General features: G+C 42.2%; 1 protein-coding gene across 1 annotated transcript in view; it reads left to right on the forward strand.

Moving 5' to 3' along the window:
* LOC140198395 (contactin-associated protein-like 5) overlaps positions 1-13,230 on the forward strand; it is a 1,369,276-nt gene that overhangs the window by 568,984 nt on the left and 787,062 nt on the right. The window contains exon 9 of the mRNA XM_072259488.1: positions 12,794-13,055. Within this exon, the coding sequence (XP_072115589.1) occupies positions 12,794-13,055 (262 nt within the window). The remainder of the gene's footprint in view (positions 1-12,793; positions 13,056-13,230) is intronic.

The raw sequence follows: 13,230 nt of genomic DNA on the forward strand, positions 1-13,230 counted from the left end.
AGGTGGGAGCTGATGTATCCTTCCACTTCAACAAAATGGCCCTCCTAGCTATCAATGTAACAAATGCAGTAACATGTTGGTCACACACAGAAATACCGTGAATATTTTGAGGAATTATTCCAAAAAGCACAGTTAATTTTTTAGGTTGGTAGATTAATGTATTTTGAACAATTAATTGATAAATATTCTCTTTCATACTCACACTTTCTGCAATACCTTCAAGTTAGGCATTTTTTTACAAAAATATTAAGTAATTTTCCTTACATATTGGAGGCTGACCTGTTAGATACTATTATGAGTATGAACCCTTCGATCAAGGGTTCTATTGGAAGAATTTATAATTTATTATTACAATGGGATAAGTGTCCTTTATCTAAGATTAAACAGGATTGGGAAAAGGAACTTAATTTGACTTTCATGATGGAGGATTAGACGTGGATTTTGAAGTTGGTTAACTCTCCTTCAATTTGTGCTAGCCATTCATTGATTCGATTTAAAATTGTACACCATTATCATTTGACGAAGGAGAGACTTTCTAAAATCGTTTCTAATGTTGATAGTTATTGTGATAGATGTAAAACTGAGATAGCCATACTGACACATATGTTTTGGTCTTGTTCTATATTGGAACAGTTCTGGAAGTCAGTTTTTTCAACAATTTCTAAAGCACTTAAAATTAATATACAACCTAATAAAATAGCAATCTTATTGGGTTTTGCAAAACAAACATCCTTTGTTGTGCGATAAGATGAATGAGATAATAGGAAATAAAGAGAATACTATACTACTGATAACATTTATGAATGCGCTTCTTAAATTTGTATATTAGAAAAATAGATGCGTCCTGAAAAATGAACGTAAGTTTTCCTGTTGTCCTAATCAACTTTGATCCGTGGATTTTTTTCTATTTGTGAAATTAATTTGAAAGCAAGATCAAAAACAGCTCCCTATCCTTGATAATCAAGTTTCAAAACTCCAAGTAAATTTATTATCAAAATATAATATGTCACCATATACAACCCTAAGATTCATTTTCTTGCAGGCATTCACAGTAAATATAAGAAAAACTATAGAATCAATAAAAGACTGCACCCAATAGGACAATCAATGTGCAAAAAAACAACAATCTATGCAAATATAAGAAGAAATAAGAAGAAGAAGAAGAAGAAGAAAAAAAAATATCAAGGACATGAGATGAAGAGTACTTGAACGTGAGTCCATAGGTTGTGGGAATAGTTCAGTGATGGGGCCAGTGAAGTTACAACCCTTGGTTCAAGAGTGTGATAGTTGAAGGGTAATAACTGTTCCTGAACCTGGTGGTGTGGTATTCCTTGAGTAGGATGTTGTTACTTACTTGAACATCGGCGGTTAGCCAGGTGTCTGGACCTGTGATAACAAAAGAATGGAAAATGCTGATAAACTAGTGGATAATCTGGGACCTAAAGAGGAATAAATGTGTTAGCAATCTTATGAATTTGCTGCCATTGTTTTTATATGAGATAGAGGACTCAAGTTTGGGAGATTCTTACACTGTGTTGCACTGAAGGTGTCAGAAGTTTTGATGGGAATTTAAAAAACAGTCCAACCACAGTGATTGAAATTTGTGATGCATTGACTGACAGGAGGGTGGAAGCAGAGATTCTCACAATCTTTAAGAAAATAGCTTGTCAATCACTGGAATCACAAAGGAACCGAAAGCTGTATGCCCAGCCAGAGAATAGATTAGCATTGTTAGGTGCACAGTACTTGTTATGGATATGATGGACTGAAGGATATTGGTCCCATGCCCACTCTCTGTAAGGAAATCTAATCTGTCCAATTTCCTTACCCCCAAGTTACTTACCTTCAAATACACTTCCCACTCTGGATGATGGTTAGACTGTTAGTTGAATGGGCTTAATCATGTTGGAAACTGGAGGCTACATTTCAATAGCACACAGACTAGTGATATAAGATGAAAAATATAATGCCTTTAAACTTTCAAAAATCATCCATTTAGTATTTTTTACACTCCTCTCCTGTTATTATTGATAGCCCAAAAGAAGGAAAATGGAATTTCTTCCTAAATCAACGAAAAAGGCTGGTTGGTCCTTTAAATATGATTGTGCTCCTAAATGATTAATAGTTACTTCAGCTAATCCAGATGTATTGAATGAGAAAATGACTGGAACCTCTTATAGCCACAGACAGTGTCGTGGAAGCATCTGAGATTGGATATAAGCTACTTGATATCATCATTTATGTGCAGCCTCCTCTGTGAACTGTGATCTATATAAACACTGGCTTTCTGAATGTTGTGAGTGTGCATGCATTATTGTACAGCTACAAGTACAAAATATATTGCTATGATGAATGCATAACACCTTGTGTTGTCTCATTAAATTTAAGTACAAAAGATAAGGATGGCTTGGTTAAAAATGTAATTGGCATGAAATTTGTCACGGAAATCTCTTGGCTCACACAAACAGCACAGACAACCTTGTAATGGTTTGCTAAATTGAATGCATCCTTGCCCTTGAATGGAAAAGCCTACAAAAAGTAAAGGTTACAGCCCAGTCCACGGCAGCTGAAGCCCTCGCCCGTCATTGTGCACAGCTACATGGAGCACTGTCGCAGGAGATCATCATCCATCATCAAGGACTCCCACCATGCTCCCTTCTTGGTACTACCATCAGGAAGGTAGTACTGAAGCCTCAGGGCCCACGTGAACATGTTCATGTACATTTTTTATCCCTTAACCAGCAGGCTCTAGTACCAGAGGGAACACCTTCACTTGCCTCATCATGAATTCTTCCTGCAACCTATGGACTCACTTCCAAGGACTCTTCATCTCTACTCCTCAACATTTATTGTTTGCTTGATGACCTGTTTGCTTATTTATTGATTTATCTATTTATTTATTTATCTATCTATCAATCTATTATCTTTTAGTATTTGCACATTTTGTTGTCGTTTGCAGATTGATTGTTTGTCTGTTCTGTTAGGTGTGGTTTTTCATTGATTTTATTGTGTTTCTTGTATTTACTGTGATTGCCTGCAAGAAATTGAATCTCAGAGTTGTGTATGGTACTTTGAAAATAAATTTACTCTGAACTTTGAACTTGGAATTGAGTCAGTTGAGAGGAAGCCTTTCCACACAAATTATGCCTGCACAGCAAATCTCCGACTTAGAAGATTTTCAATGCCAAAGCAGTAATGTCGTAGCTATCATTACATGGAAATGCAGTAATGTCCTAGCTATCATTACATGGGAATGCAGTAATGTCCTAGCTATCATTACGTGGGAACGCAGTAATGTCCTAGCTATCATTACATGGAAACGCAGTAATGTCCTAGCTATCATTACATGGGAATGCAGTAATGTCCTAGTTATCATTACATGGGAATGCAGTAATGTCCTAGCTATTATTACGTGGGAACGCAGTAATGTCCTAGATATCATTACCAATAGTCTGTTTATGACTGATCAGTTAATGAACTATATTTGTTTACTCCTGCTGTCATGATAGAATTTGAACTTGTATCAATAAACCAACAGGTCTCTACCAGGGACTATTTTATTTATTTATGAGTTTTTATTTGGAGATGCAGAGTGGAATAGGCTTTTCGAACCGCACTGCCCCACCAACCCCGAATTAACCCCAACTTAACTACAGGGCAATTTACAATGACCAATTAACCTACCCAGTACATTTTTATGTTTGCCCTATACCCCTCTAAACCTTTCTTACTCATGTAATTGTCCAAGTACTTTTTTAAATGTTATTAATATACCTGCTTCAACCATTTGCCATCTGCCCGATGCCGGCCCTCTAGACCTGAGTCGACATAGTAGTAGTTCAACCATTTCCTCCAGCAGTTCATTCCATGTACTAGCTACTCTGTGGGAAAAACGTTGTTCCACAGATTCTTGTTAAATCTCTCCTCATTTACCTTAAACTTATGCCTTCCAGTTTTTGATTCTGCAGGAATAAACTGTACACATTCACTTATCTGCACCCCTCATAATTTTATGAAGGTTATCTGGGGTCTAAACACTGATGTTTGTTACACTTCACTATCACTACCTGCAACTTGGGAGAGAGGACATGCTTATTCCAAATCTTTGCATCCTGGTTGCCAACCTGCCCCTGATCCATGTAGGTACCTTATCGTGAACTCCCTAGCCTGGAACCTGGACACCATATGCATCTTTTCTTCTCTAAGTTCCATCCTCAAAATAATATCCTGCTGTTTGTTGAACATTATCTACTTTTTATAAATCTATGTTAATCAACTAAACTAAGAAAAAAAAAGACATGAGCTGTTATGTAACATCATAAAAAAGGAACCATTAGGTTAGTTTTTTTGGGGGGGATATATTTTTGTTCTTTTTTCTTTTTCATGATTTTTTAAAAAGATTTTTTTTTGTTTTATATCATTCATCTGTACCCTATATAATTTGGAGATTTAACACTCGTGTCAACTGGGCCTATATTTAACTATATGTTAACAATGTATTCCCAATAACTTTGTATCAATATTATGGTATGTTTATTATGATGAAACTAATAAAAAGATTGAAAAAGAAAGAAAGAAATCTATGTTGACTTTTTGCTGTCAGTTTTCCAAGTGCTATTATATCTTTTACAGTGGACTCTCACCTTGTGTGCAGTGATAAATGTTAGGGTAACCAGTCTATACTTCCCTGTTTACTGTTTACCTCCTTATTTTAACTATCTTCAATCCATTGGAACTGTTTGAAGATCTAAAAGAGCTTTTTGAAAATTACAACAAATGCATCCGCTACTTCAATTTTGGATAACTGCACTCAGCCCAGCCCAGTCAGTTCGAGTTGGCAGCAGCACCTCAACCTGCATCATGCACCAAAGGACTATGGGCTCAGCCCACTACTGTTCGTTCTGCTGACCCACAACTGCACTGCCAGATCCAGCTCAAACCACGTCATCAAGACTGATGATATTGCAGTGACTGGCCTCCTCAGCAACAGTGATGACTCGGCACACAGAGAGAAGGTCCGAAGGTTTGTCAAATGGTGTGAGTACGACAACTGAAGTCTCAAAGTGGACTAGACAAAAGAGAAGGTAAAGGACGACGACTCTCCATTGAATATCAATGGCTCTGCTGTGGATAGAGTATGGAGAGCACAAAATTACTTGGTGTGCACATAACGGATGATCTAACCTACATCTACAACTCCTCATTAGTCAAGAAGGTGCAACAACGCCTACACTTCATGAGGAGATTGAGGCATGCAAGGCTCCCTGCCCCCATTCTAATAGAGTTATTCTACTGGAGCACCATCGAGGATGTCCTTTCTGGTTGCTTCAAAGTGTGGTACGGAAGTTGCAAAGTATTGGACCACAGAACCCTACGAAGTGTGGTACAAGCTGCCAGATCAGTGGGGTCTCATTCCCATTGACTTGTGGCAGTTACTGGGAGCACTATATACGAAGGGCCCCAAGCAGCGTTGACGATCCCGACAATCTCTTTGACTTACTACTGTCAGGGAGGAGGTACAGGAGCATCAGGACCAGGACTGCCAGACTGGTAACAGCTACTTGCACAGGCTGTGAGACTGATGACTACCCTACCACCACTAAGGTCTCATCACAAGGAAAGTGAGCTGTTTACTGTTTAGCGCACGACATACACTCTTAATTATATTTTATTAACTTGTGCTAATATATTTTAATGTGCTGTGTGTGATATATGTTTTGTGGGCGCACTGTAGTTGAATTTAAGCATGAACTTACTCCATAACCCACAGACTCACTTTCAAGGATTCTACAACTCAGTATTATCTGTTTAAATTTAAAAAAAATTATTTGCATGATTTGCAGTTGGATATTTGTACCATTTTTCATAAATTCTATTGTATTTCTATATATTCATGTAAATGCCTGCAAGAAAATTAATTTTGTAGTATATGGTGACATTATATGTACAAATGTACTTTGATAATAAATTAATTTGAACTACTCACAATGCTCTCATTCCTCCTCAGCGAAGCAACTTGAGCACTGATCAACAAGACTCTATTTGTACAGGGTCTCTGATCACAATTTCACAAGAAGTTTCCCAAATAACAAGAAATTATTCTGGGTCACATAAAAGATATCAGGACAGGTATCTGAATTAAAGTGGGTAAAGTGATCCTGTGAGGACTGGGAAGGATCAAGTGATTAAAACAGATCATTGAGGTAAAGTGATTGACCTGCTAAGTTCTTCCAATCAATTATACTTTTACTCAATCACTAAATATTGATCAAGCAAGTAAATTTTTAACACGTGTATTAAGGAGGAAGGAGAAAGTAAGGATCAGAGAAGCTTGAGGAGGTAATTCCAGTGTTTAGAACTCTGGGAATTAAGATCATGAAGATACGGGCGTGGAATTAGGCCATTTGGTCCATCGAGTCTGCTCCGCCATTTCATCATGGCTGATCCAATTTTCCTCTCAGCTCCAACCTCCTGCCATCTCCCTGTATCCCTTCATGCCCTGATCAATCGAGAACCTATCAAACTCACCTTAAATATACATAAAGACTTGACCTTCACAGATGCCTGTGGCAAAGAATTCCTCAGATTCACCACTTTACTCTGAGGCTATGTCCTCTAGTCTTAGTCTCTACCATCATAGGAAACATCCTCCACATCCACTCTGCCAAGGCCTTTCACTATTCGATCGGTTCCAATGAGGACACTCCTCATTCTTCTGAATTCTAGTGAATACAGGCCCAGAGCCATCAAACACTCTTCATATGACAAGCCATTCAATCCTGAAATTATTTTCGTTAACCTCCTCTGAACTCTCTCCAGTTTCAGCATGTCTGCCAAAAGGATCACTTGTTCACAATACTCCAAGTGAGGCCTCACTGGTGCTCTATAAAGTTTCAACATTACATCCCTGCTTTTATATTCTAGTCCTTGTGAAATGAATGCTCACATCATATTTGCATTCCTCATCACAGGATCAACCTGCAAATTAACCTTTAGGAAATCCTGCACAATTTAGGACTTCCAATTTTTCTTTGCACCTCAGGTTTTTTGTACGTATTTTCCCTCCATTTAGGAAATAGTCAACCCTTTAATTTCTTCTATCAAAGTGCATAACCATAACCAACACTGTATTCCATCTGCCATTTCCTAATCTGTCTAAGTCTTTCCATAGCCTCTCTACTTCCTCAAAACTACTTGCCCCTCCACCTATCTTCATATTGTCCCAAACCTTGCAACAAAGCCATCACTTCCATCATCTAAATTATTGACATATAACATAAAAGGAATTAGTCTCATAAAAAACCACTACTAGTCACTGGCAGTTGGCCAGAAAAGAATCCCTTTATTCCCACTCTTTGCCTCCTGCCAGTCAGCCTCTGCTTTATCCATGCTAGAATCCTTCCTGTAATACCATGGGCTCATAGCTTGTTAACCAGCTGCATGTGTGGCACCTTGGCACAAAAGGTTGGTTTGCAGGTGCAGCAGGCTATCAAGAAGGCAAATGGAATGTTGGCCTTCATTGCTTGAGGGATTGAATTTGAGAGCAGGGAGGTTATACTCCAACTGTTATAGGTACTGGTGAAGCCACAACTGGAGTACTGCATGCAGTTCTGGTCTCCTTACTTGAGAAAGGATGTACTGGCTTTGGAGGCGATGCAGAAGAGGTTCAACTGGTTGAATCTAGAGATGAAGGGGTAAGACTATGAGGAGTGATTGTGACACCTGGGTCTGTACTCGCTGGAATTCAGATGAATGTGAGGAGATATTATAGAAACATAAAATTATGAAAGGGCTTATAATTATGAAATTATAAAATTATACGATGGAGACAGGAAAGTTGTTTCCACTGGTAGGTGAGACTCGAACTGACGGATATCGCCTCATGATTTGGGAGAGTAGATTTAAGACGGAGATGAGGAGGAACTGCTTTTCCAAGACAGTGATGAATTTATGGAATTTTCTGGCCAATGAAGCAGTGGGGGCTACCTCACTAAATATATTTAAGACAAGGTTAGATAGACTTTTGCATAGTAGGGGAATTAAGGGTTATGGGGAAAAGGCAGGTAGGTGGAGATGAGTCCATGGCCAGATCAACCATGACTTATTGAATGGTGGAGCAGGCTTGATAGACCAGATTGCCTACTCCAGCTCCTGTTTCTTATGTTCTTATGTTTTGAAAATCCAAATGCGCAATATCAACCGAGTTTCCTTTTCTATCCTTCTTGTTATTTCCTCAAAGAATTCCAACAGATTTGTCAGGCAAGATTTTACCTGAGGAATCTATGCTGCCTATAGCTTATTTTGTCATGTGCTTCCAAGAACCCTGAGACCTCATCCTTAACAATTGACTCCAACATCTTCCCAACCACTGAGGTCAGACTAACTGGCCTCGTCGATGGTGGTCAAACTTTGGGGAGTCAGGAGGTCAGTTACACGCTGTAGGATTCCTAGCCTTTGAACTGCTCTGGTAGCCACGGTGTTTATATGGCTAGACCAGTTCAGTTTCCTGTCAATGGTAACCCCCAGGATGTTAATAGTAAGGGATTCCATGATGGTGATGCCACTGACTGTCAAGTGATAATGGTTAGAGCATCTCTTGTTGGAGATGGTCATTGCCTGGCACTTCTGTGGTTCAGATGTTACTTGCCACTTGTCAGCCCAGGCCTGATATTGTCCAGGTCCTGCTGCATTTGTGTATGAACTACTTCACTATCTAAGGAGTCACAAATGGTGCAGGGCATTGTGCAGTCATCTGCGAACATCCCCACTTCTGACCTTATGTTGGAAGGAAGATCATTGATGAAGCAGCTGAGGATGTTTGGTCCTGGGACACTTCCCTGAGAAACTACTGCAGTGATATCCTGAGGATGAGATGAGAGGATGAGGATGAGAACCATCTTCCTTTGTGTCAACACACATAAAAATTCTGGTGAACGCAGCAGGCCAGGCAGCATCTCTAGGAAGAGGTGCAGTCTACGTTTCAGGCCGAGACCCTTCGTCAGGACTAACTGAAGGAAGAGTGAGTAAGGGATTTGAAAGTTGGAGAGGGAGCGGGAGATCCAAAATGATAGGAGAAGACAGGAGGGGGAGGGATGGAGCCAAGAGCTGGACAGGTGATAGGCAAAAGGGATACGAGAGGATCATGGGACAGGAGGTCCAGGAAGAAAGACAAAGTGGGGGAGAGGACCCAGAGGATGGGCAAGGGGTATATTCAGAGGGACAGAGGGAGAAAAAGGAGAGTGAGAGAAAGAATGTGTGCATAAAAATAAGTAACAGATGGGGTACGAGGGGGAGGTGGGGCATTAGCGGAAGTCAGAGAAGTCGATGTTCATGCCATCAGGTTGGAGGCTACCCAGACGGAATATAAGGTGTTGTTCCTCCAACCTGAGTGTGGCTTCATCTTTACAGTAAAGGAGGCCGTGGATAGACATGTCAGAATGGGAATGGGATGTGGAATTAAAATGTGTGGCCACTGGGCGATCCTGCTTTCTCTGGCGGACAGAGCGTAGGTATTCAGCAAAGCGGTCTCCCAGTCAGCGTCGGGTCTCGCCAATATATAAAAGGCCACATCGGGAGCACCGGACGCAGTATATCACCCCAGCTGACTCACAGGTGAAGTATTGCCTCACCTGGAAGCACTGTTTGGGGCCCTGAATGGTGGTAAGGGAGGAAGTGTAAGGACATGTGCAGTACTTGTTCTGCTTATGCGGATAAGTGCCAGGAGGGAGATCAGTGGGGAGGGATGGGGGGGGGACGAATGGACAAGGGAGTTGCGTAGGGAGCGATCCCTGCGGAATACAGGGGGGAGGAGGGAAAGATGTGCTTAGTGGTGGGATCCCGTTGGAGGTGGCGGAAGTTACGGAGAATAATACGTTGGACCCGGAGGCTGGTGGGGTGGTAGGTGAGGACCAGGGGAACCCTATTCCTAGTGGGGTGGCGGGAGGATGGAGTGAGAGCAGATGTACGTGAAATGGGGGAGATGCGTTTAAGAGCAGAGTTGATAGTGGAGGAAGGGAAGCCCCTTTCTTTAAAAAAGGAAGACATCTCCCTCGTCCTAGAATGAAAAATCTCATCCTGAGAGGAGATGCGGCAGAGACGGAGGAATTGCGAGAAGGGGATGGCGTTTTTGCAAGAGACAGGGTGAGAAGAGGAATAGTCCAGATAGCTGTGAGAGTCAGTAGGCTTATAGTAGACATCAGTGGATAAGCTGTCTCCAGAGACAGAGACAGAAAGATCTAGAAAGGGGAGGGAGGTGTTGGAAATGGACCAGGTAAACTTGGGGGCAGGGTGAAATTTGGAGGCAAAGTTAATAAAGTCAACGAGCTCTGCATGCGTGCAGGAAGCAGCGCCAATGCAGTCGTCGATGTAGCGAAGGAAAAGTGGGGGACAGATATCAGAATAGGCATGGAACATAGATTGTTCCACAAAGCCAACAAAAAGGCAGGCATAGCTAGGACCCATACGGGTGCCCATGGCTACACCTTTAGTTTGGAGGAAGTGGAAGGAGCCAAAGGAGAAATTATTAAGAGTAAGGACTAATTCCGCTAGACGGAGCAGAGTGGTGGTAGAGGGGAACTGATTAGGTCTGGAATCCAAAAAGAAGCGGAGAGCTTTGAGACCTTCCTGATAGGGGATAGAAGTATATAGGGACTGGACATCCATGGTGAAAATAAAGTGGTGGGGGCCAGGGAACTTAAAATCATCGAAAAGTTTCAGAGCGTGAGAAGTGTCACGAACATAGGTAGGAACGGATTGAACAAAGGGGGATAAAACCGTGTTGAGGTATGCAGAAACGAGTTTGGTGGGGCAGGAGCAAGCTGAGACAATAGGTCGGCCAGGACAGGCAGGTTTGTGGATCTTGGGTAGGAGGTAGAAATGGGAAGTGCGAGGTGTGGGAACTATAAGGTTGGTAGCAGTGGATGGGAGATCCTCTGAGCAGGTAAAGTCGGTGTTGGTGTGGGAGACAATGGCCTGGTGCTCCTTAGTGGGGTCACGATCGAGGGGTAAATAAGAGGAGGTATCCGCGAGTTGTTGCTGTGCCTCGGCAAGGTAGAGGTCAGTAGGCCAGACTACAACAGCACCCCCGTAATCGGCGGGTTTAATAATAAGGTTAGGATTAGTGCGGAGGGAGTGGAGAGCAGAGCGTTCTGAAGGAGTGAGGTTGGAATTGGGACAAGGTGCGGTGAAGTCGAGACGGTTGATGTCCCGTCGGCAGTCAGCAATAAAGAGATCCAGAGCAGGCAGAAGACCAGAGCAGGGTGTCCATGAAGAAGAGGAGGGTTGAAGACGGGAGAAGGGGTCATTGGTGGGGGTGGAAGAGTCCTTGCCGAAGAAGTAGGCTCGGAGACGGAGACGGCGGAAGAAAAGTTCCGCATCATGGCGAACACGGAACTCGCTGAGGCGTGGGCGAAGGGGGACAAAGGTGAGGCCCTTACTGAGGACAGAGCGCTCTGCCTCTGACAGTTGAAGGTCGGAGGGGATGGTAAAGTCCCGGCACGGATGAGAGCTGGGATCAGAGGGGGGATGGGGGAGGCTGTGGGTGTCAGTGGAGAGGGGATGGTTGGGGTGAGAGGAAGATGGAGCCTCTGAGGATTCAGGAGCTGATGATGGGATCTGAAGGAGATGGGATTGCAGAGTGTTGGTGGGGGAAGGGGAGATGGGAGTCACAATAGCAGCACATAAAGACGCGGCCTGGAGTTCAAGGCTGGAATCTTGAGAGCTGAGATCAGAGGGGGGAGGGGGGAGGCTGGGGGTGTCAGTGGAGAGGGGATGGTTGGGGTGAGAGGAATATGGAGCCTCTGAGGGTCCAGGTCCTTTGTGTCAGGTATGATTCCAACCGGTTTTCCCCCTAATTCCCATTGACTCCATTTTCGCTAGGCTACCTCGATACCATACGCGGTCAAATGCTGCCTTGATGTCAAGTGCTATCACTCTCACCTCACCTCTGATACTTAGCTCTTTGGTCCATGTTTGGACCGGGGGGTGATGAGGTCAGGAGCTGTGGCCTTGACGGAACCCAAACTGGGCATCCATAAGCAGGTTATTGCTGACTATTAATGACTTTCTTAGTTACCTTCTGTTGGTTTTTAAAAGCTTCCCAATCCTCTATCTTCCCACTAATTTTTGTCCTATTATGTGCCCTCTCTTTGGCTTTCATTTTGGCTTTGACTTCTCTTGTTACCTATGGTTGTGTCATCTTTCCTTTAGAATACTTCTTCTTCTTGGGATGTATCTATTCTGTGCCTTCCGAATTGCTTCCAGAAACAGAGTAACTAATGGTGGAAAGCTTTCAATGCCTGTATGTATAGGAGGCCTAAGTAAAAGCATGGCAATATTTAAGTGGAACACAGGAATACAAAGAAGTGAAATATTATGGACATTTGTAGAAAAGAGCGATAATTTAAAATGTAATAATTATGACCATCAATTTCTCAAATTTCTGGTAATTTTGCTCCCTCACGCCTCTCTTTTTACATTCCCCATTTTGGTTCTCTTCTCATCCTTCCTATTTTCCTCATTCTCACTTCTGCCCCCCCCCCCACCCCACTTGTCGTCCTGAAATGTCAACTGTTTATTTTCCTCTATAGATGCTGCCCGGCCTGATGAGTTCCTGCAGAATTTTGTACATGTCGCTCAGGTTTTCCAGCACCTGCAGAATTTCTTGTGTTTCTAAAACTGAGTCCTTGACTTTCAATCATGGATTGCAAGGAATCCAGTTACAATGTGACTAATTAGTAGCTGATGGAAGAAACAGATATTTATATGAGTCTGTTTTTACTTCTTGTTCTTTCAGGGCAATGTTAGCTTTTCATGTTCAGAGGCACACATTATCCCAGTCACATTCATGAGTCCCAGGAGTTATTTGATGCTCCCCAGCCCACCTCAAATGGAAGGACTGAGCATTAGTTTCCAGTTCCGCACCTGGAACACCCATGGACTGCTGTTGTACAATGAGTTTCATGGAGATCCTGGAGCATTGCAGATTCACCTCAGTGATGGAAGACTGAAAATAAACATTCTGAAGATGTCAAGGACCCAAACTGACTTTGCTACAGGTAATTGCAACAGTTGATTATTTCGATTTCAGTGAGAGCAGAAGTATTGAAATTGAAAGTCAGACAAATCCCTTAGGTCTTCCGAAGGCTTTTCGCCAGACAATTTATTTTGCTTCCTAAGGATTGTGAGAAATGTCAGTGGGTTCATGTTAATTCTCCCAATCTTTAAAGAAAG

The sequence above is a fragment of the Mobula birostris genome, chromosome 5 (assembly GCF_030028105.1).
Source record: "Mobula birostris isolate sMobBir1 chromosome 5, sMobBir1.hap1, whole genome shotgun sequence".
NCBI classification, from domain to species: domain Eukaryota; kingdom Metazoa; phylum Chordata; class Chondrichthyes; order Myliobatiformes; family Myliobatidae; genus Mobula; species Mobula birostris.